Source organism: Panthera uncia, chromosome E1 (genome assembly GCF_023721935.1).
Source record: "Panthera uncia isolate 11264 chromosome E1, Puncia_PCG_1.0, whole genome shotgun sequence".
In the NCBI taxonomy this organism is placed as follows: Eukaryota; Metazoa; Chordata; class Mammalia; order Carnivora; family Felidae; genus Panthera; species Panthera uncia.
Window position 1 is genome coordinate 54,557,671 of NC_064814.1, and position 24,067 is coordinate 54,581,737.

At 47.7% G+C, this 24,067-nt stretch overlaps 1 protein-coding gene across 1 annotated transcript in view; it reads right to left on the minus strand.

Annotated features, from left to right (window-relative positions):
- GLP2R (glucagon like peptide 2 receptor) overlaps window positions 1-20,810 on the minus strand; it is a 52,650-nt gene extending 31,840 nt beyond the window's left edge. Inside the window, exons 1-5 of the mRNA XM_049638105.1 lie at window positions 20,712-20,810; window positions 14,416-14,503; window positions 12,339-12,443; window positions 8,810-8,931; window positions 1,397-1,503 (exon numbers count right to left, since the gene is read on the minus strand). Coding sequence (XP_049494062.1) covers window positions 1,397-1,503; window positions 8,810-8,931; window positions 12,339-12,443; window positions 14,416-14,503; window positions 20,712-20,810 — 521 coding nt within the window. The remainder of the gene's footprint in view (window positions 1-1,396; window positions 1,504-8,809; window positions 8,932-12,338; window positions 12,444-14,415; window positions 14,504-20,711) is intronic.
- Between the last annotated feature and the right edge of the window lie 3,257 nt (window positions 20,811-24,067).

Consider the following 24,067-nt stretch of genomic DNA (forward strand, 5'->3'; position numbering starts at 1 on the left):
TTGTATTGGCTGGTGTAAAACTGTGTGTCCTTAGTGTCTCTAGACAAAAGGACCCTTTTCCATCACTGTGCCTTCACAGCCTTGCCTGTGCCCCCATGCAGCACACACACCTGCCTGGCTTTAGAGCTATTATTACTTTTTAAATTTCTAAACAGTACTTGAGGCAGGTGTTTTATTATTTATGCATCCTTCTCCTTAATTAGACTGGGTGCCACTCAAGGGCAGGAACTGGATCTTGTTCTTTCCAGCACTAGGGGCAAAATGGATATCTGGTCAACCTAGGCTTCACTAAAGCAGTTGCTTAGCTGGGCAGTTACTTTCTCCTGGCTTGCTTCTGGGACTTTGGGAAGGCGAGCGTAGGAGGTCATGGATAGCAGGGGGTACAGGCTATGGGATTCTCCCATTGCTCAAGGATTGCTCTCTAGATGGGGTATATGGTCGTGACTGTGCTCTGGGGAGCCATAGAACATCCTGGGATTGAGGGGCCAGACCTGGTGCTACAGGAGCCTATGTGGGGACCTGTTCTGGAGCTAGCATCCAGGCCTCCACAGTGCCCATCTAGGTCTCCTGCATCTGTATCAAATGTTCATTCGGCCACATCATACTCAGTTATGTTCCTGAAGGGGTGAGGCCAAGACGCAGGCTTGGAGGGCTCCTTAGGATGTCCATAAATAAATCACTTGGTTGATGTCTGAAAACATGGTTTAGTAAAATGCACTCAGGCTTTGGGATTCTGAAAGGCAGCGTAAGGGAATGAAAATGCTCAGGCTCTGAACTGCCTGGTTGTGAACCTGTCCCCAGAACTCCCCAGCTGTGTGACATTGGGCAAGTTCCTTGATCTCTCCATATTTCTGTCAACTCGTTTATAAAATGGGGCTAATAATAATGCTAATCTTCTAGGATTAGAATTAACCTTAATTCTGATTAGGGAAGAAATTTAAAGGGCTTAATGCATGTAACGTGGTTAGAACAATGTTTGGCACCAAGGAAGCATTCACATGATTAATAGCTAATTGGAGTCTGAGGGCCATGGATTAAAATCACAGCTCTACCGCTCACTAATTTGCTTTGGAGAAGTTTCTTAATCTCTTCTGTAAAAACCATGCCTCCAGTAGGGCAGGGCACACAGGAGGCTATCCAATCCCAAAGTGGCTAAATCAGAGTTAGGACTCCCAGATTCCAGTTCTAGCAGTGTCCCGTGACCTGCAGTGACCCAGTGCTTCTCACTAGACCATCGTTATCCCTTTCCCCTCTGCCTGCACAACGGGGTTGATGGGCTGGAGACTCTCAGATCCCTTCCAGCTCTGGTGGACCATGATGTCATTCAGCCCAGTCTTCTGCCTTCTAGAGGGAGCCAGGAAGCAAATCCCAGGGTGCCAGCAGAAGTTCCACTCACCGAAGAAACAAGAGGATGGTGAGAGCCAAGAGGAGGGAGACGACGGAGAGAGAGTACCCCACGGTGTACAACAGCTGCAAGGTCGACAGCAAGGCGTGGTTTTCCACCTGAGCACAGACAAGGAGTAGATCTGACCACCAAGCCCGGAAGCTATGACCTCCAACCCCCAGCTCCATTCCCAGGATGACCAAGGTTCTAGGCAGGCACTGTAGCCTTGTTGACAGCCAAGTAGGGTAGCTTAGACTGTTCTCTGGCACACTTAGAGGCCAAAGAGTCTTGATGAATTGAAAAGCCCACTGGGGGTCTCACCCTCCTGGCTTGTCCCATAGCCCAGCATTGATGCACCAAGATTCTCAGTGTCATGGAAGTATTGTGCCCAGAGCACCAGAACACCAAAGGGTGGCTTAGAAATGAGGACAGGTTCTCTGTCCTTGGGCATGCTGTTCCTAGAATATAGAAGTCCCTTTCTCTGAAGATGGGGCCCTCCTAAAACAACTTTTCATTCATGACCCCTTAGATGGACACCCAATAAAATAGTGGAATATTTTCCCTGAGTCTCTGGATAGCCTGATTGTGAACAGGGCATAATTTACCGGAAAGTCTGTTGTTGTGATTTTCCAGTGGAATCCCACCTTCTCACTCAATCCATCATACTAATCGCCATAAAAATGATGTTTCTTAATACATTTTTGTACAAGAACCCACAGAGAATATGTATTACCTGCTAAATCATGCCTTAAACGTCTCCACATAACACTTTTATCAGCTTCATTGAAGCATGCCTGGTGGACCATAAACTGTACATATTTGAAGAATTAACCTGGATGAACTTAGGTATGAATATATCTGTGATCTCATCACCACACTCAAGATAATGAACATTTCTATAACCTCCCAAAGGTTTCCTTGTGACCCTTTATAATCCATCTCTCATCCCCGCCTACCATCTTATGCCCAAGTAAACCCTGGTCTGCTTTCTGTCACTCGAAATGAATTTCCATTTTTTAAAAATTTTATATAAGAATCCTATGATATGTACTCTTTATTTATTATTTTTTTGATCAGCCTTATTTCCCTTGGAATAATTACTTTGAGATTCCCCCCATGTCATAGCATGTATCAATAGTCTACTTTTTTATTGTTGAGTGGTATTCCATTGTGAATATACCACAATTTATTTATCCATTCACCTATTGACGGACATTTGAGTTGTTTTCAGAGTTTGGCTTTCACCAATAAAGTTGCTATGAAAACTTCTGTACAAGTCTTTATGTAGACATAGGTTTTTATTTCTCTCAGATAAATATGTAGACATAAAATGGTGGGAGTAGCACGATGTATGTTTTAACTTCTTCAGAAACTGTCAAACGGCTTTCTAAATAAGTTGTATCAATTCACATTTCCACCAGCAGTGGATTAAGAGTTCCAGTGGCTCTAGATTCTACTAACACTTCATATCATCCGTATTTAAAATTTTAGCCATTCTAATGGGTATGTAGTAGGATTCTTACTGGGGTTGTAACGTGAATTCCTCTAATGATTAATGATGTTAAGAATCATTTCATGTGCTGATTTGCCATCTGTGTATCTTATTTGATAAAGTATCTGTTCAAATATTTGGCCATCTTTTAAGTTGGATTGTTTGCCTGAATGTTGAATTGTGAATGTTCTTTATATATTGTAGATATAAATCTCTTGTCAGGTAAGTGTTTTGCAAGCATTTCCTCCCATCCTGTGGCTTGCCTTTGTATTTTTTTAAGTGTCTTTAGAAGAGCAGAAGTGTTTTTTTTTTTTTATTGTGATGAAGTTCAATTTATCAACTTTTTTATATAGTTGTGCTTTTTGTGTCCTGTTTAAAAAGCCTTAGGGCACCTGGATGGCTCAGTCAGTTAAACATCTGACTCTTGAATTAAGCTCAGGTCATGAGCTCAGGGTAGTGAGATCGAGCCCTATGTCAGGCTCCATGCTTAAGATTCTCTCTTTCCCTCTCCCTCTGCCTCTCTCCTGCTTGCACTTGAGTTCTCCCTGAAAAAAATATTTACCTGACCAAGGGCCTTAATATTTTCAGCTATTTTTTCCCTAGAAGTTTAATAGAATGAGCTCTTAAATTTAGGTATATGATCCATTTCTAGTTCATTTTTATTCATGGTGTAAAGCAAGGGTTGAAATTTAAGGTTGTTTGCTTTTTTGTTTGTTCGCTTTCTTTTTTTTCCCATCCCATTGTTCTGGTGCTCTTTTTTGGTAGGATTATTCTTTCCCGCACTGAATTGCCTTGACACTTTTGTCAAAAATCAATTGCCTGGGTCTTGTAGACAGAACATAGTTGGATTTTATGTTGTTTTGTTTTATCTTCTTAATCTAACCTGAGAGTTTCTGTCTTTTAATGAGTGTTTAGGCCATTTACATTTAATGGGGTTATTTATCTGGCTGAGTTTTTAGATCTTCGTCCCGTCTTGTCCTTGTTCTCTGTCCTTATTTTGGTTTGAGTGTATTTTTTTCACTCAATTTTTTCTTCAATGACCTACTAACTATACCTCTTTGTTTTGCTTTTTAGTGGTTGCTCTCATGTTTACGGTACACATCTTTAACTTACCATACTGCTACGTCCCTCATCCTGGCCTTTGTGCAACTGCTGAACATTTTACTTGTATGTATATTAGAGCCCATAATACATTGTTACTATTTTCACTTTAACTGATCACTTATCTTTTGAAAAAGTTTTTAATGTTTATTTATTTTTGAGAGGGACAGACAGAGTGTGAGCGGGGGAGGGGCAGAGAAGAGAGGGAGACACAGAATCGGAAGCAGGCTCCAGGCTCTGAGCCGTCAGCACAGAGCCCAATGTGGGGCTCAAACCCACGAACCATGAGATCATGACCTGAGTCGAGGTCAGATGCTTAACCGACTGAGCCACCCAGATGCCCCTATTCACTTATCTTTTAAGAGATTTAAAAAATAAGATTAAAAATTTTGCCTTCCTAGTTACCATTTCTGGTGCTCTGCATTCCTTTATGTTGATACAAATTCCGTTTGGCATATATGCCTTTCTATGTTAAGGATTTTCTTAAACATTTCTTGTAGTGGTGGTCTGGATGCAGAAATCGCTACGTAACTTTTGAGTCTTTCCAAATCAAGCCCAACCATATTTCTATCTAGAATTAGTTTCTACGGACCCCATCAAGATCTCTATAATCCTGTCCTGTCCCTGTTTTCGTTGGTCTCCCCTCTCCTCAAAACTAAATCTATCCTTCTAAAACCAGCACCAGCCTACCTCTTACAAGAAGTCCTCCTTGAATGCCTCTCTGTGTATTGTCAACTCTGAACTTCGAAGACACTTGTGGTCTGTTTCACAAAGAGGGGCCTCAGTTATATTATTCATTAATGTGTTATTTGCATTTGTTTTGGATTTCTAGATAGGCTATAAACCAAGAACCAGAGAACCAGCAAAGAAACGCATGTGCTAACGCTAAGAAGTTAGACAATTGTGTACTGAATTGGTTAGGGCAAGGGGATGTACGTAAGTACCAAGAGCACCTAGAACAATTGGTTTAACTGCACCCCTTCAGAGGAGTTTCTTAAACTGTCCTCTACATGCAGCCTCCAGTAAAACCTGGCTACTTCCCTAGTGACCCCAGAACACCCAGGTCACTCTCAGTACCAACAGGTGAGTCTTAAGTCACTCAGACATCTTTACGAAATGCTTCGTAATCATGGTGTGCAATATGCATACACTGAGGTATGCATATTGAAGGCAGGTATTCTCGGACATTGAAGGGAGGGCAAAATGGCACAACTCCTATGGGGAGGGTGGGACTCTGGAAATATTTAACACAGCTGTATATGCATCTACTTTTTAATCTAGCAGCCCCATTTCTGGGAATCTTTCCAGAGATACACCATCACAAATACGAACTAACATAGGCATACAAGGTTATTTGAGGTGGCATCATTAGCAATAAAATGTTGGAAATAATCCCAGTGGCCACAGCAGAGTGGGTGAATGGACAATGGTAGATACACAGGGTAGACAGAGTACTATGCAACTGTGAAAGGAAAAAAGGGAGAAATGCTTCTCGAACATGCTGTTAAGTGAAAAAGGCAAAATGCAGAATGCCTATCAGGCTTCAGATGTACTGCCTTTTACGTAAGAAAAATGGTAAAACAACATATTTAGATTTTGGCTTAGTTTTACAAAAAGAAACATAAGCTGTGCGTGATAATCTGATAAAAAGGGAAGAAGAAGAAAAGAAAAAAAAAGGAAGGAAAGCTAAACCGAAAAATCTTTAAAATGGTTAGTTATCTAGAGGAGATAGGCAGAAATGGTAAAGACAGCGATAGGAGCGTGGTTTCTCCGACCAAATGTTTTGTATATAGTCTTGGCTTTCAAACCCTGTCGATATTGTATTTATTAAAAATAAAATAAGAGAGAAGAGAAGAGAAGGAAAGAGAGAAGAAAAAGGCAAATCCTTAACACTAATAGGAACAATTGAATAAAACCGTGTCTCCAATCAGTAACATGACCACGTAGAGAAAATAATTATTTCCAATAATTATGAGCACTGTACTCTGAACATATAGCCTCAGGAAAAAACATACTGCAAATGTGATTTTTTTTTCTTAAATCTGTATACTACAAAGGTCCTAGTTGTAGTAACAGTGAACACACCTAGCAATCAGATTTTGGTTTCTAATAACATTCCTCCACGTAGAGAATCCAGAACTCTTTGGAGAACTCGCTGATTTGGGTCCGGGACAGGGAAAACACGAGATGATCTTGGACCATCGTCTTGTGCCAGAAAATAAGGAAACGCTCCAAGACTAACGAGACTATCACAAAAGGACACAAGAGCCAGTTTGGAGGGATTTCACTAGCTAAATTTAGAAAAACATTGATCATCAAAATCATCATCATAATAAGTGAATAAAGCAATTAGTGAGCTCAGAGCAGACGCTCAAGGCCAGAGGGAAGGGGAAGGAGCCTCCTCAGAAGAATGCCAGCTAGTAAATGTAGAAGAAAGGACACAGCTCGAATCAATTCAAGCAAGCATCATCGATGAAGGTTGAAACACTGATAAAGGTTTCTTAGGGATGAAGATCCAAGGTTCCAAACTATTGTCCTACCAATGACTGACAATATACAAAAGGAAAAAGCGCCTTTACCATGGAGAGATCTGGCTGTCACCCCCTAGATCAAATGATCGCACAGAACATCACTGTGGTATGACACCCGATATTCTGGTCTCCCGATGTAATGCTATACAAAGTACCCAGCACCTGTGTGGATCAGCTTGAGTCTTCCCAAGTCTCTAAATCCAACTTCCAGATTACAGGAAATACAGAAGACAAGAGAGTGCATCTAATAACATCCCGAGGAAACAAACAAATCCAGCTTGTGTGACATTCTAGAACAAAGTTCTTTGGGGGGGGGGTGTCTTCTAAAAGCCAGTGTTGTAATATCATATGATTGTGCTCATACATGCAATTTGAGAAAAAAAACAGGCGGATATACGGGAAGGGAAGCAAAAATAAGATGAAAATACAGAGGGAGACAAGCCATAAGAGACTCTTAAATACAGGGAACAAACTGAGGGGTGGGGTGTTGGGTGGGGGGTGGGGGGTGGGCTAATGGGGGATGGGCATTAAGGAGGGCACTTGTTGGGATGAGCACTGGGTGTCATATGTAAGTGATGAATCACTAGATTGTATTCCTGAAATCATTATTACACTATATGTTAACTAACTTGAATTTAAATTTTTTAAAAAAGCCAGCGTCATGGGCCAGGGTGGGGAGATTACAGATGAAAAGATACGAAAGTGATATAGAATGAAATGCTCTATACAAACCTGGACAAGACTCTAGTCCAGGGAAGAAAAGCTATAAAAAATGGAGGGGAAAACGGGGGATATTTGAATATGGATAAAACATCAGCTGATATGCAGTTAATTGCTGGTTTGTACTCATGAGGGATAATGTCTTTGCTTAGGAAGGACCTGATGAATATTTAAGAGTGAAATCTCATGATGCCTGCAAATTATTGTCAGACATTTCACGAGAAGAGAGGCAAAGCAAAAGCAAATCCGGGGAAATATTAAGACAGTTTGAATTTTAGATAATGGGTCTGTGAGTGTTTATTATTCTTGTAACTTTTCTGTGTGTTTGGATATTTCAAAATACAATGCTGAAAAACACATATAGTTGATATATCTTGTGTTATATGGAAACCAAATGTCATCATTAAAATTATAAATTAAAATTATACACACACACATACACATATACACACGTGCACTAACACAATCTCTAAAAAGTACCATTTATCGTACATAAGGACCCCCAACTGATGAGATTTTTGTTTACCAACACTCTGAAAAGCAAAGATCTAATATCACTCGCCTTTTGTGGACAAAATGTCAACCCTCTATTAGAAACACAGGCAAACATGGCCAGAAGTTGGTTTTTATGTGTTTTGGAGTTTTTGCGTTTTTTGTGGATTTTGTTTTTTGTTTTTTGGGTTTTTTTTGTTTGTTTGTTTTTTTGAGTATTTGAATTCCTGGAAATATGGTCATTTGCAGAGGGGAGGAGGCCATACCCTGGTCGTCACCTTCCTAAAGAGAGAAATCTTCACTTGCAATCTTGGTGAGTGCAGTTCTCAACTCTTGTTTTGCTGTCCCTGCCCCCTGCCTCCGAGGGGACCCCTGCAGACCTGAGCCCAGAGGAAGCGGCAGGCTATCACGTCAGCCCTGCTGGTGAGTCCCCGGGATCACCTCCGCCCCAGCCTCAGCTGCCCGTTGGCTTCCCCTGGGGAACTAGGTACCCGTCTGATGCCCAGACCCCATCACAGACCCACCGACTCAGAATCTGTGAAACCAGGGGCGCCTGGGTGGCTCAGTCGGTTAAGCGTCCGACTTTGGCTCAGGTCATGATCTCGAGGTTCGTGAGTTTGAGCCCCGCGTCGGGCTCTGTGCTGACATCTTGGAGCTTGGAGCCTGCAGCCTGCTTCGGATTCTGCCTCTCTCTCTCTCTCTCTCTCTCTCTCTCTCTCTCTCTCCCCAAAATAAATAAACATTAAAAAAAGAATCTGTGAAACCATCCCTTCGGTATTTATTAAGTGCCCACGGTATGAAAACGTTTCTGGGCACCCCAGTACTAGGCCAGGGGTGAGAAGCAGAGGGTCCTTGGGGGTCCACACGTCACCCTGAGCTGCAAAAGAAATTCAGCCAGAAAAACAGCCAGAGGTTGGCTGTTGTGTGACTGTGGACCTTCCCCAGGTGAGTCTGGGGCAGACTGGCTTCAGAGGAAGGCTCTCTGTGTGGCCCCAAAAGCCAACCGGGGGTGGGTGGGGGTGGAGGGGGACCCTGGTGGAGGGTGGGGGGAGGGGAGGACCCCGTCGTCACCGGGCCAAGCAGACTCACTTTCTGTTCGGAACTGTGCTTCTTGGAGCATTCGGAATCATCTTGCCAAATATTTGTGGAGTTCTCCAATGTCTGCCAGGTGCCCTGAGCCAGGCAGCGTCTGTAGGCCCTTCCAGAGTTTTCTGCAAAAGTAAACAGAGCTCTGGGAGAAAGGTCAGGGGCCACAGCCCATTCCCCAGTACGTGGTGAGGTCCTCACCGCAAAGCTGTGGAAAATCCCAGGGAAAAGGGATTTGCATTTCCCTCAGGAAAACACGGAAGCTTCTGAGTTTCGTAACAAACCACGACCCGCTCACGTCTGCTGTGTTTACCCAAAATCCCAGGAGCCAGAACAGTCCCTCTGAGTCCCTGACTCGGAGATGCACAGCCCAGCTGGGAGACTCGCGGACCTGGGGTGCGATCGGAGGGCCATCGCGTCCTGGTGCTTAAGGGGCGATGTCGCGAGGAAGAGACAGGGGTGGACCCAGCCTGCTGGGCCACCTCCAAGCTCGGTGGCCTGGAGCTCGTGGTCCCTCCGCTCCCTGAGATGCTCTGCCCGCGATGATGATCAATGTGGCCCAGCCACATCCATTCCCGGGACCCTTCCCCAAAGGGGTCTCCCCCTCCCTGGGCCACTGGCGACTGGACTTGCAAATGAGAAATGGAAAATGTCCGAACTTTCCCACCCTGAGCCTGTTGGCAGTAGGCTGATGGTGACGCTTCGCTGGCTTTAATGGACGGCCACCCAGAGGGAGCTCCCATCTGCCACCCGAAGGGCCCCTCGGAGCCTGTCCGACTGACCCCTCCAGCACCATTCTCCCAACACCTGCTCCCCAGACCTGCGCCCCCTGCCCACTTCCTGCCTCTGTTGATGGCACACCCTTTTTCCCAGGCCTGGGGCCCCAAACTTTGGAGCCGTCCTTGATTTTTCTCTGTGTCTCTTACGCTTCATCCTGCCCATCAACCAAGCCTGTCAGCTGCCGGGCTTCCAACCTACCCGAGTCTGAGCACAGCCTTTCACCTTTCACCTTCTGTTCCCCCTCCCTGGAGCTGCCCTTCTCCCTCTCCCTCTCTCCCTCTCTCGGTTTATTGCAAATGCCTCCAATACTCCTGCCCCTCCTCATGGTCTATGGGTAACACGACAGTCACACCATGTCATGCCTCGTCCCAAATCTTCCCAGGGCTGTCTGAAAACAAGTCAGGGTCCTTCCCTGGCCCCCACAAAGCCCTGGAAGGTCTGGCTCCTAGTACTCTCTGACCTGACCTCCCGGTGGCTCTCTTTCCCCTTCAGGGCTGTCACCGTTGCAGTCCCCCATCACACCCTCCCCACCCTCGGATTGGAGTTCTTGTTCCCCTGGTCTTTTCCCACCAGAATTGTTCTCCTTCTTCCTTCTCTAACCCTCTCCTTTGCCTCCATATTTTCTTCTCACTTGCAAGAACCCGTCTGGATTCTAAGATTTAACGCACAGGATGCTGAGCAGAAGAGTAACTTCCCACCTTCTGCGAATCACACTCCCTCTGGGACACTCCAGAAGCCCAGATCCCATTTTTAAAAAAAGCCTTGAACTCAACTTCTTTGTAAGTTTAGATTTTGGACCACGTTTCCCCCCCTCCCCCCAAATGGAATGTACCCGTGTCTTTAGCTCTTGGGAAAAACAGGTGGACGGAGGGGCCGGGTGGTGATGGTCCGTTTCATGTGCCCTTGAGACCCATGGACATTCAGGGTCTTAAAGACCTTCAGGAATCCAAGGGCTTGACCTCGGTCTCAGCCTCAGTTCCGTTTACGAAGCAACTACCATGCGGCTGACTCCGTGCCTGCCTTTTTGTTCATTCCTCTGCGTGGCCTTAAAAGTAGCCACTGTTTGCTTCACTTTGCAGACAAGAAAACCACAGCTCGGAGGGCTTGGACACTTGCCCAAAGTCCCAGAGGGTAAAAGCAAGGGGCAGGCTCTGGACCCCACATGCAGGGCTCTTTCCACCCCACTACGCTGGCTTGCCCCAACTATCCAGACTCTCTGGTCCAGCAGACTCTGGTATCTTCCTTTAAACATCACGTCCTCATGCCTTCTGGGTCACCTTCAGCTGGATTTGACCAGAGCACAGTTCCACAGAATATGCTACTAGCTTTCCCATCGAGACATGCATCTCTCTTCCTTGGAAACTCTCTCTTAATCGAAACCAGGTTTTAACTGATGATGAGTTAGTGAGCTGAAATTAAACACAAAGTATCACCATCTCGCCTGCACAGAAACCCGTTCTCACTTGGTTTTGCCTAGAACTTTGTAACCGCTTATGTTTTTTGAGAATAATTTTTTTTTACTTGCTCTCTGATGGTCTGCGATCAAAGGCAAAAGAGTTCTAACCAGTAATTGCTTCTGTCCCCTTCCAGAATAAACCCACCAAGAGGCTGGGCTGCTGGGGCCGGTGGGGGGCAGGATAATCATCCTGGAGTCCTACGTAATAGCCACTTCCTTCAGGCAGGGTGGGGGCGAGCTGAGTGGTTAAAGATTCCATCCAAGTCCCATGGGGCTTAAAAGCACCATCCACCAGTGCCACCTTCCAATGTTATTGCAAGGGTAATTTTTTTTAAGGTTAAAAAATTGGGGGGCACCTGGGTGGCTCAGTCGGTTAAGCATCCGACTTCAGCTCACGTCATGATCTCACAGTCCATGAGTTCGAGCTCTGCATCAGGCTCTGTGATGACAGCTCGGAGCCTGGAGCCTGCTTCGGATTCTGTCTTCCTCTCTCTCTGCCCCTGCCCCCCTCTGTCTCTCTCTCTGTCAAAAATAAAACAAACATTTTTTTAAATTATAAAAAAAAGATTAAAACTTTTTTTTAAATGTTCATTTTATTTTTGACAAAGAGAGAGGGAGAGAGCATGCATGCGAGTAGGGGAGAGGCAGAGAGAGGGAGAGGGAGACACAGATTCAGAAGCAGGCTCCAGGCTCTGAGCTGTCAGCACAGGGCCCAACGTGGGGCTTGAACCCATGAACTGTGAGATCATGACCTGAGCCAAAGTCAGGCGCCTTAACCGACTGAGCCACCCAGGTGCCCCAAGATTTTATTTTTAAGTAATCTGTGCACCCAACACGGGGCTCAAACTCACAACGCTGAGATCAAGAGTTGCATGCTTTACTGACTGAGCCAGCCGGGCACCCCTTGCGAGGATAGTTTTGATGCCCTTCTTCTCCATCTGACAAGCCCAAAGTTGGGGATGTGAGCATCCCAATCTCTCCCCCACCTCTCACTCCTCTCCACGATGACCCTGCAGTAAATTCAGTGATAGCTGGGCCTAGACTCTCCAGTCTTCAAAGAAAAGAGGACTATTGCATTAATGGAGCATCCAGGTGCAGAAGACAAGCAGAGGTACACAGAGAAGAAGGAAAGTGTGTTACTGACAGTGTAGGAGACCTTCTGTGGGGAGCAGGACTTCAGAAGACCACAAGATTGGAGCTCTCTCTCTCTCTCTCTAATTGCTCCCTGACTGGCCTACCCAGGAGGGAGCAGCCTTTAAGGAAACTGCCAGAAAATGGTAAAATGAGACTTACTACCTTCATGCCACCAAGGTAAGTAGGAAGGGCAGGGAACAGAGACATTTCCTGGAGAAGAATGAGGCCAGCACACGTATCGATCAAAGGTCCCGTTACAAAAGGTCCCTGTGGAGAGAAAAGGTCCAGAATGAATGGAAGTGTTGGAGCATCCAAGCCACTGATGGAGGCAGAGGTGCCCAGGAGCCCAGAGCCTCCTTCCTGGCATGGGAAGCTGGTGCATCTTGCTCAGGAACTAGCATGGGTATCCCACTGTCCAGACGGTCAAGGTTGCGGAATGGTGTGGGGAGGAAGGAATCAGCTTAGCGCATCCCCAAGCACTGTGACTCTGTCTACCCAACCTGACCTCTGGCCCTGGTCCCATCAGCTATGTCAGTGTGTACGTCACACTGATGTTGGTTTGTTTTAACATGGACTGAACTCTCACACAAACTCGGGGTCAAGAGGACACTTGGGGATTCAGCCAGGGCCTTCTGTTCCATAATTAACTAAAGAATCATCAAATCTTCATCAGTTAGATCCTGGAACACCCGTACTGAAATGTGCAAGATGGCCAGTGGGTAGACAGGGAGAATTGAGGTTCTTGGTTACATGTATCTGACCCAACCCCTATTTGGTCATATTTCTCCATTCGAAGACCAAGCCAACAATCATTATGAGATATCTGCACCATCTCAAATTCAAGGGATGATTTACACCCTGGCACTTGGCAATGAGAAGATAAAAACCTACGATGCAGCCTTATGGGCCTCCTGGAATGGAATGAAGGGGTTTCAGGCCGGATCCCAAATGTCCATATTGTAAGCGGCTCACTCCTGGGAACCAAGCATCGTTCCTATCTGCTTCCTATTGGGTCTGGAACGCAAGGGCCACTCAGGTTGAACAGCCACGTTCCTGGCGTCAGGACCCCACAGACACAGATCTGCCAGGTTATGAGCTGGCTCAGGCGTCTTGTGGACCCAACTGCCAAGTGTCGGCACATGGTCTATGTGAAGCAGTGCTCACCTGGCCGAGCTGCTCACGGCATGACTTCAAATAAAGAGGACTTGTCCTACTTTGATTTCAGAAAGCAAAGTATTTCGGCATTCCCCAAAGTGAGGGGTGGTTCTTGTAACAGATGTCAAGCATTGATTGTTACCAGTCCAGGCTGAAAAAAATATTCAGAGGGAGAGGGGTATGGCTTGAAGGCTGGCACTGGTTTTGGGTCTGGAAAAAGAAGAGAGAGTTCATGATGTCCTGTCTTCTTGTGGGCCCCTAAATGAAATACTCTGAAAGCAGCCAGAAGGATAAGGAGGGGCTGGCTTTCATCATTACAAAAGTTAAAAAAAAAAAAGAGTCTAGATGTACTCAAAGAGTCAGTATGAGGGCAGGAGAGGCCATGGACTGATCAAACTATTAGCATAGTTGCTAGAACACTCTAAATCTACTGTAGATCTGGATAAGAGAAATGTTAAGACTCAGATTCAGATAATACTTCCTCCCACCCACCTACCCAATAGAGTCCCAGGTTAATCTATGGCAGTCGCTCACATCATGGTGGTGAGTGTGCTGTGACCGATGGCTTTAAATAAATAGTCACATCTATGAACATCTTGTCTCATATTGTCTTTTATAATAAGAGGTGGGAGTCTCTCTTCCCCTTCCTTGAACGTGGGTAGGCCTTGGTAACCATCTGACCCAATTAAACATGGAGGAAGTAGCTTCTGAGGCTAGATCATAAAAGGCAACATGGCCTCTGGTCACCCGCCATGCTGTGAGGAGCCCAGGCGGTGTAGACAGGATGTGGGGAAGTGTTATGGCCAACGGACTCTCAGCTGGGAGCCATCATCAACCAGCAGACGTAAGTGTGAACAAGCCTTCAGATGATTCCAGCCCCAGTCATCGAGTCTTCCAGCTAAACTTCAGATACTGAAGAGCAAAAACAAGCCATCCTCGCTGTGCCTGGTCTGAATTCCTCACCCACAGAAACTGTGAGAGATCATAAATGATGATGATGATGATGATGATGACGATTGCTTTAAGCCACTAACCTTTGGAGCTATTTGTTACACAGCCATGGGTAGCTCATACATGTGCTTACCAGGAGGTTCCTTGAGTAAGTCTCTCAGACACTTCTCTTTGTATTGAGCCCACTTGCGAGTTGTGTCCTCAAGGAGGGATCCTGTAACCTGGGCAGAAAACACCACGGTGACCCCCAGGTTAGCCACAAACACAGAGGAGGCCTCATTAGCATTTTGCCATGACTCTCAAACCGTCCCACTGAAGGGACCCTCCTGGCCTGCACTGAGAAGCAGAACTTCTTCAACATCTCATGTCCCATCTTACAGATGGGTCTAATCTGATCTAATCTGATCTAATGGGTCTCCTGATCTAATCACACTGGTTTTAGTACAAATATGGAAGATTTTTCTTCCGCCGCAAAATCTTCAATTGGGGTTGACGTTTCAAGAGGAGGCAACCTGGTCACCCTGAATGGTACACCCTGGTAGATGAATATTTGCACGTTCCTAAGATTATGTGCATCTCAAAGAGAGAAGCATTGTACCAAGAAGGGTCCGATACTGTCAGGGAAAGGCTACGAATTTTAGGGACCTGTGCCATCCCACCTAGCGGCCCGTGGGTCCAGAGTCAAAGATTGGGTAGACAGATGCTCTGCTACTAAACTGAGGCTTTGGGAGTTTTCTCTTTCTGACATGAACTATCTCCTCCCATAGAGTCTTAAAAATACAGCACATCTTTTTGGGCTTTGCAGACAACAGAGTTGTCCAACAACATCTAATTGCATATCCGTACCACTGCTTTTGTCTTTTGAACAAAACAAGGGGTTTAAAGGGGTTTTCTCTTCTTTAACTTAACTCATCTTTATTGAGCACCTGTTGTGCGCTAGGCTTTGCATTAAGGAGGGACCGAAGGGGTGCAGTGATGAGCAAGATACAGCTTCTGCCCTAAAGGACTTAGAATCTGCTAAAGATAAGACAACTGTGTAATTGGCTGGCATGCAAAGTCAAGTGACATTCTTATGCCATCGTCCTCTGCTTCTAAAGAGCCTCATCTCCTAGTGGCTCAGTATCAGCACCATTGGTCATGAACCAGAAATGAGTTTTCCTTGGCTCAACTAAGCACCAGATTCTGTCCTAAGCCTCTCTCCTGCCTAACCCTGCCTCCCATTTCTTCTGTCTCTGACCTGGTCCACACTGCCCCCAAAGGGATAGGTCCACAGGGCTCTCCTGCATAAGGTCTTCCCCTCACAGCCTGCTGACTTGACTTCACATCTCAACCACCCCCAGCTCAAGCCTCTCGACCCCAGTCATGCTTTTCTACGACTTTGGAAAACGTCCTCTCGTCCACCCTCACCGTCAACCTGGCTCACTCCTTGTTTGCCCCTGTTCAGTCGAGACTAATGACCCCTGATCATGCTTGACCACCTCTGTCACTCAAGTCTTGAGCTAGTGACCCTTCTCCCCAGTGACCCCACACATAAACAAGTCCTATGGCCCATTGTGTTGTATTGTCATTGGGGCTTGAATTGTCCAACCCTTTCACTATCCCATATATTCCTTGAGGGCTGACATGTGTCTTTTCATCTCTGAATACAAGCCCCTAGCACAGGGCAGGAGCTATTGTCCTCAGTTTCCCCCAAATTCCAGCTAAAGAAACAGAAGCACAGGTGTGGGACAGAGTTGGGGTGGGGCTGAACACAGGAGGGGTTAAATATGTGATCTCACTCACACACACACACACACACACACACACACACACACACACACAGCCAGCACCACCATCACCCTCACCCCCCACGAAAAAACCCCAACCACCTATGAGCCCAATGGGGCAGCCAGTTTCCACCTTCTGAGTAATTAGTCCAATCTGCCTTCCCCCTCCTCTGCCCTGCGTGGCCCACCCCCCAGTGCTATGGAATTCATGACGGGGTCTGGGAATAGTTCCTTCACATTTTTTCCCCAAAGAATCACACGGCTAGCTTTTTGAAGAAGAATTGGTATAGTCATTGTTAGACCAGGGGTTCCCAAACTTTCTCAACTCATGGTGCCCTCAGTGGCTCCATCATTTCCCCCACAGCACCCCTAAGCCAAAAGAAATGCCTAAAGTCCCATTCGTTTAGTAGGTAGGGCCAAACAACTTAAGAAACTTTTGCATCCTAGCAACTGTGTGCCCACCGGAGATTAGACAACCTCCCAAATCTGGGAATCAGATCGGACACAGCCATGTTTGCCCCTGTTCCATACTGATGTTTGGGTGGTCCTTGCTTTTTATGATAGCATCTGCAAAACACTGCCAGCTCTGTAGAGATCCAACATCATCAAAGGGAGAGGAGTGTTACCGAATACTGAAACTATGAACTACCCTGAGCCAGGTCCGGCGGATGTCACGTAGAGCTGGACTTCCCTTGAAAAATTAAAATGTCTTATAGCAGCCCTGTGAACTCACAGCGGTGCCTCGAGGCACCTTAGCACACAATTTAGAAACCAGGGGATTAGCCAACAAGTAATCATGATAATGATAATGAGGAGGAAATAGTTGGCATTTATCCCTAGGCAACAGGCTTTCAGTCTCCCCTTAATATTTTCTGTCTCTGAGTTGTGGCAAGAATCAAGATGGAAGTTTATTAACATATTGTCTAAGGAAATAAACATCCTAACAGGACCATAGCGGACTCTATATTATTGTCCACAAGTTCAGCACATAAGTTGATAGCCAAATTGTCAGCTTCCAGAATCCTACAGGCTGCCGAAGTAAGACCCTTTCTTAGATAAGGTGCTGTTTATGTCCTCAGGGACTTCCCCAGAACTGGCTGAGGAAAAGACAATAAAATCAGTCAGGCACGTGAACTGTCCCTGGATGGACATGACCCTCTCCTCCTGCCCTGTGCCATGACTGATGGCCATGGCTGAAAGTGCAAGGAGAAGGGGGAGGAGAAGGAGGGGAGGAGGCGGTGGAGGAGGGCGGGGGGAAGGAGAAGGACAAAGAAGAGAAGAAAAAGAAGGAGAAGAAATCTACAAAGCACTGAATTTGGTCAATGTAGGGGAGCTGGAAAAACTCAGACTGCCTTCCCAAGTACCTGTCCTAAAGACACAAGGAACACAAGACGCAAATCCAAGTTCAATCACAGCCCGATTCAAACAAAATAGAGGCACGGCAAGAACACGGATGGATGTTTTCTAACTGGAAAAATTGACTTGATCTCGATTCTTCTTTCCCTCTTCCCTTTCTCACAGGCAACCAGCATCAGCGACTAACTTGGCTGAAAGGAGAGGAAAAGGAAAAAAAGACCTTCTGTTGACGGCTTTAAATACATTTTATTGTATTCTTGGTTCAAGAAGGCATCTGCCTCTCTGTCAATCAAACAAAAATTACAGGAAAGCAAAAAGGGGAGAAGGTGGAATCAGAATCTTATATCAGAAAATACCATCTCCTTCCGGACTCTTCTCTCCGTGCACATGCTTCCGTTTACTTTCTTCTTTTTCTTTCCCTTTTTATTTTAACCAAAAAAGGAAATCATCTTGCTTTGTGTTTTCACCGGAAGATATAGGGTGACTATGTATCCATTTCAAGACCCATACTTTTAAAATGCCATTTAAACAGCTACATAATGTTCTATGAACACATGTGATATAATTTTAAATCTTCTAGCATGAAACACTTGCACTAGCTTAGAGGCTTGTTAATAGAAATGATGCTGCACTGAAAATATTCACAGTTAAATGTTTGAGCACATCTTCATTTTCTTAGGAGAAATTCCTTCAATTGGAATTTCTGGGCCAGAGAGGATACACATTTTTATTTTATTTTTTTTATTTTTTATTTTTTTTAAATTTTTTTTTTAACGTTTATTTATTTTTGAGACAGAGAGAGACAGAGCATGAACAGGGGAGGGGCAGAGAGAGAGGGAGACACAGAATCTGAAACAGGCTCCAGGCTCTGAGCTGTCAGCACAGAGCCCGACGCGGGGCTCAAACTCACGGACCGTGAGATCATGACCTGAGCCGAAGTCGGACGCTTAACCGACCAAGCCACCCAGGCGCCCCAAGGATACACATTTTTAAAGGGTTCTGGTAACATAGCGCCAAACTGTCCTCGCCAAACTTTTTTTAATTTAAAAATATGCACCTTTTTACACTCTCATCAGCAATGCACCAAAGAGTCACAGATTTGTTTCTCCAAGAGCCTTCGATAGAGAGTTCATGTTTTTTAAAGCCACAGCAACTGCTCATTCACTTAAATGAGTTGGGGTGGGGGGTGGGGGGTGGAACCTGCTTGGATTTCGAAACTAAACCATCCCTGAGAATTTCTCATGAAGTGAATTTTATGAAGACTTTCTGCCAGAAAACATGCCATAGTCATTAATATTCCAGGCAGGGAAAGCATCTGTGAGCAAAATCCATCATGAAAGTCTATGCAAAGCCTCGTCGTGTAAACATCTGGAGGGAAAATATGGGTTTTTAAGACTGAGAACCAAGAGCGGGGCGGCGGGGGGGGAGGAGGGGGGGACATTGGGGCTATAGATGCACACTGGAGGACAGACAGAGGAAAGAGCTTCTGGAAATAGATGCGGGTGGCAGACCAGGGACACTGCTCGCTTGGAAAGAGTATTGATTGTGAGAATGCCAAATGATAGAGCTGAGGTGTGGCTTTTTCAGTGTCACAAGCCGGCCTGACACATTGCAAATTTCGCTGCCGTAACATATATACGTATATATTCCGTATGTCAACAGCTCCCAAAGGAATGCCAGGGAAGCGAGAACACTTCAGACACCACGGGCTGACTTGACTCCCTGGTGCCACTGTTCATGAGCCACGTGATCTCAGGTGACCGTCTAACTCCCACCGACCTTAATTTCCCCGACTGTAAAATGGGCTCGGTGATAACACCTCCGTCCGAGGCTCGTGGCGGGGACCTAGCGGGACGATGCTACAGCGGTGGTGGGCACTTAGGGGACGATCGATGCGTGATCGTGCGTAGAAGGGGAACGAGGCCAGACAGCTCTTTGTTCAGTTTTAACGTGCCACGTACAGAAGATTGAAGCCAGGAGGCGAGTTCCGTAGGGACTCGCCCGGCAACCCGTTGGCTCTCAGGAGCACGATGGCGGCCCGCCCAGAGGCTGCCACCATGGCAGGGATTCCACGAAACCATCCATCGGGCTCACATCCACAGTCCGTGAGGGCTTGAAGGCAGTCTCGGGGAGGAGTCGGATGCAGAGAATTTGGTGGGTGTTTTCTGCCCGTCTGGTCCCGGGTTAGCACCAAAGAAAGCCCGATGAGGTGCACACTTACAAGATCAGGGACACGGCCCTCCCTGTTACGGGGGCAGAGGAGGCATTTCTAACAGGAGGGCCTCCCTCTCGGGGTTGCTGAGAGCACGAAATGAGTTAGTACACAGGACGTGCCAGGCACGGCCCTGGAGAACATCGTGAGTGTTCCATCCAAGTGTTAGCTCGTGTTAGCTCTTACTGTATTTCGTTAAGACGAAAGCAGGTTGCAATACAATATTTATAGTCCGAGCCTATGTTAAAAAAAAAAAAAAACTATATGGAAATAAATGGCAGAAAAATGTCTGAAAGTACAAGACCCCCAAAGCGAACGAGGGTGATTTCTGGGGGGGTGGGGATCCAGTGATTTATAGCTGGTGTTTGTACTTCGTCAGATTGCATACGCTTAATTTTTTAACCAATGCTCATTCTATATTTTCATACTGAGAAGGAAGGAAAAGGAGAAAGGAAAGGAGGAAAAAAAAAACCCACTGTCCATCAACCTAAATAATCAGGCCTGAGAAAACTGTAAAAGCAGACAAGAGGACCTATGTGACAAGTTTAAATGCTATTTACAAAAAATTTTTTAAGTTGATTTTTGAGAGAGAGAGAGAGAGAGGGAGACAGAGTGAGTGGGGGAGGGGCAGAGAGAGAGGGAGACACAGAATGGGAAGCAGGCTCCAGGCTCCGAGCTGTCAGCACACAGCCCGAGGTGGGTCTCGAACCCACGAACCGCCAGATCGTGACCTGAGCCGAAGTCGGACGCTCAACCGACTGAGCCACCCAGGCGCCCCTTGAACGTTATTGACAGAGTTCACGTGGGCCCTGGGAAATGCTAATATAAATGATGTCAAGGGGAAAGTGGGATTCAAAACGCTTTATACATCACGATTTCAGCTGCCTAGAAGCATGCATAGGATTTGCAGAAAACATGCCAAAATACGAACAGCGATGGCCTCCGAATACCTACATTGTGGTTTCTCGCTGCTTCCGTCTTAATGTTTTTCCAAATTGCCTACCAGAGCCCCACACGGCTTCTCAGATCGGAAAAGATACAAAAGTGGTCCTAACAGCAATCATTGTAACAATAACAGTGAGAACGCGCTCTTACTTGCTTGATGAAGACCAGGAGCAGCAGGCCGAGGACTGGGGGAGAGCGCTTCCCGGAGGCGGGGAGAGGCCTGGCCCCCCGGGCAACGGGGGTGCCCATGGGCAGCGTGTGGACTCCAGGTGGGGGACCCCGCTTCCTTCTCCGGGGCGCCGCCCCGCTCGGTGCCGGCCTCCCCTTCCTTGCCGCGACTTCACAAGTGCGGGCACGCTTCTAGAAAGGTCCGAGATGTACCACAGGCGGCCTCCCGCTGCATTCTTCCCTGCACGGGGCGGGGGGGGGGGGGGGGGGTGGAATGTTTGCACAAACCCAGTGCGCGCACGCGGGGAGGAGAGCCTCCGAACCGGTCTAGAGCCACCTACCGAATCTGCAGGGTTTCTCAGAAGCTGGCGGCTCATCCCCCGCCCCGGCCCCCACCCCGAGGGCAGGGAGATTTTTCCCAGACTTTCCCCAAGTCGGCTGTGCTCCCAGGGACTTCCTCAGCAGAGGCCGCCCCGGGAGGAAAAGCCGGGCGGGCAATGGGCCCCGCTTCCGAAGCCCCCGCTCAGGGCACAAGGCCACCTCTGGTTCCAGCTGCCGTGCAGGACAGGGTGGGCCCGGTTCCAGCTGTGCGGTGGGCGTCTTGGTGACGGGTTGCGTTTCTTACTAAGGCAGCAGCTCGTCCTGGCCGCGAGGGCAGGGTCTCCTCCTGGGGGGGGTGGGGGGGCGTCTATGTTAACACTTCCAGGGAGAGCTCAGGTCCAGACCCAGGTCCTGAAGCAAAGCCCCCAGTCGGGGACCCCGGCCCCGTCTACACCAGAGCACAAGGACGAGGGGAAAAGGCAACTAACATGTTTGTAGTTTCACACACGTGCATATGCGCAGGAGCTTTCGGCCCACCACCTGTTTCCTTTGCCCTCACGATGGTCTGGTGAGGGCGTGATCATTTCCCCACTTGACAGATGAGCAGGTGAGGTCCAGAGAGGTTAGGATGCTTGCTCAAGGCCACACAGCAGTAAATGGGAGAGCCGGGGTTACCCAGAATCACCTGCCAGGGTTACTTGGCCACGTGCTCTATCTCACCTTAGGTCTGCAGGCCTTGTTCCTTTGTGCTGGCGGGTTCCTCGCGGGGCCTCTGAAAGGCTCCATTCGGCCCTTCTCACCTCACCTCTCCCCGTCCAGCCCAGAGAGGCCCAGGAGGAAGAGGTCCTGACTGGATGAAACGCAGTCTGCAAGAGACAAAAAGATTGTGTTTTCATTTAGTTTACTCTTGCTTTTGTCTCCATTCAAGTTCGAACAGGGGGGCTCACCTGCGCTCACTTATCTGAGTAAATGATTGCTGAACCGTGTGGGAGAAACATGCAAACATCGCTTAATAGAAATCCTTGCAGCTCTTGGGGCTCCCAGGGGGCTCAGTCGGTTGAGCATCCGACTCATGACCTCAGCTCAGGTCGCGATCTCATGGTTCAGGGGTTCAAGCCCCACGTTGGGCTCTTTGTTGGAAGCACAGAGCCTGCTGGGGATTCTCTCTCTCTCTGCCCCTCCCCTGCTTGCATTTTCTTTCTCTCTCTCTCAAAATAAATAAATACACTAAAAAAAAAATTAATTAAAAAAAAAAAGAACAAGCATCCTTTTTTCCCTGAAGGGACAGGAGTCCGGGCCACGCACGAGCTGTCGGCTGCTGGACAGATGCCATCTAGTGACGAAACATGGTAACTCCTCTTCCCAAGACACGGGTGGCCAACCCCGCAAATGCAGGGCTCACAGGAGGAGCCAGCAGGAGGCAGAGAGTGACAGTGACCCACAGGGCACTGCCCTTCTCCCCTGCCTGCCCATCCCGGTGATTCTCTGTTACATCTGGGGGCACATCTGGGGGGCCATACAGTCTAGGACCCGTGTGTTTCCATGTAGGACCACGTGGAATCTTCTGTGATGTTTTTCCTGCTCTTATTCCTGCATCAGTGTCCTCCGCCCGAGAAGTGACTGTAGTGTCCTCTGTGTCACCACTCCCGGAGAGCCTCCATGACAAGGACAGGACCGAGGGTGCCAACGGGTGTGCCTGCCGGCTTTGGAGACCCCAGGACGGTGCTGGGTGCCACACCCCTGCTCTGCACAGCCCTGAGGCCCCAGAGGAGGCTGCCTGAACCTTGAGTCTCTCCGTCCCCGAAGCAGGACGTTGTCTTTGGCAGTTCTATCTCTGTAGGGTTGGGCAGGGAGCAGGCTGTGGCAGGCTGCGGGATTCCGAATTTCTGGAACCCAACCCTGAGCACCCCAATGGATGCAAAAGGCAAGCGGGGGGTGGTCCAGACTCACCCAGACACCTGCCCATACGCCCCTGGTCTTCATTAAGCACCGACCTCCTCCATACAAACCAAAGTGTGGAAGGAACCCAAGTGTCCGTGGACAGATCGACAAACAAAACATGGTCTATCCACACCAGGGATGCCACAGAACCTTCCAAAGGAAGGAAATTCTGGGGGCGCCTGGGGGGGGGGGGCTCAATTGGTGGATTGTGCAACTTTTGATCTTGGGGTTGTGAGTTTGAGCCCCACGTTTGATATGGAGATGACTTAAAAATATCTGGGACACCTTGGGGGGGCTCAGTCGGTTGAGCGTCCGACTCTTGGTCTCGACTCAGGTCATGATCTCACCGTTTGTGAGTTCGAGCCCCTACATTGGGCTCTGCGCTCACAGCGTGAAGCCCGCTTGGGATTCTGTTTCTCTCTCTCTCTGCCCCTCCCCCATTCACTATCTCTCTAAAGAAATAAAAGGAAACTTAAAAAATACATAAAAACAAAGGAAGGAAACTCTGACACCCGCTATGACACGGGTGAACCTTGAGGACGTTACACTGAGTGAAAGAAGCCGGTCAGGAAGAGAGGGTACTGCATGACCCCACCTGTGTGAGGTCCCCAGCGTGGCCTGGTTGGTAGAGACAGGAAGTGGAGTGGCGGGTGCCCGGGGCCAGGGACAGGGAAGGGGAGCTCCACCCCCGGGGTCCCAAGATGAAGAGGGGACTAGAGACTGGGGCACGGCAGTATGAAAGGAGAAAATGGTCACCATGGTGAATTTTGTCTTGTGCGTATTTTACCCCGGGTTTAAAAAGACAAAAACAGAGCCGGCATCGTCCTACACACCCACACCCTGGGGAGGCTGGGGGCGCGAATGCAGCTGATGGGAACACGTCGGCTTCGTGCTTTCTTTCTCCCGCGGCTTCTCAGGCCACAGGCGCGCACACGGGCGTCACACGCTGGGGGGCCCCCGGGGATGGGAGAGAAGCCCGTAAGGGTGCCAGATGGCAGGGCTGAGAGGGGCGGGCAGCACGCGGAGGTGGGGAGGCGGCCCGCTGCTCATCCCAAGGCCGCACGCCTCCTCCAGCC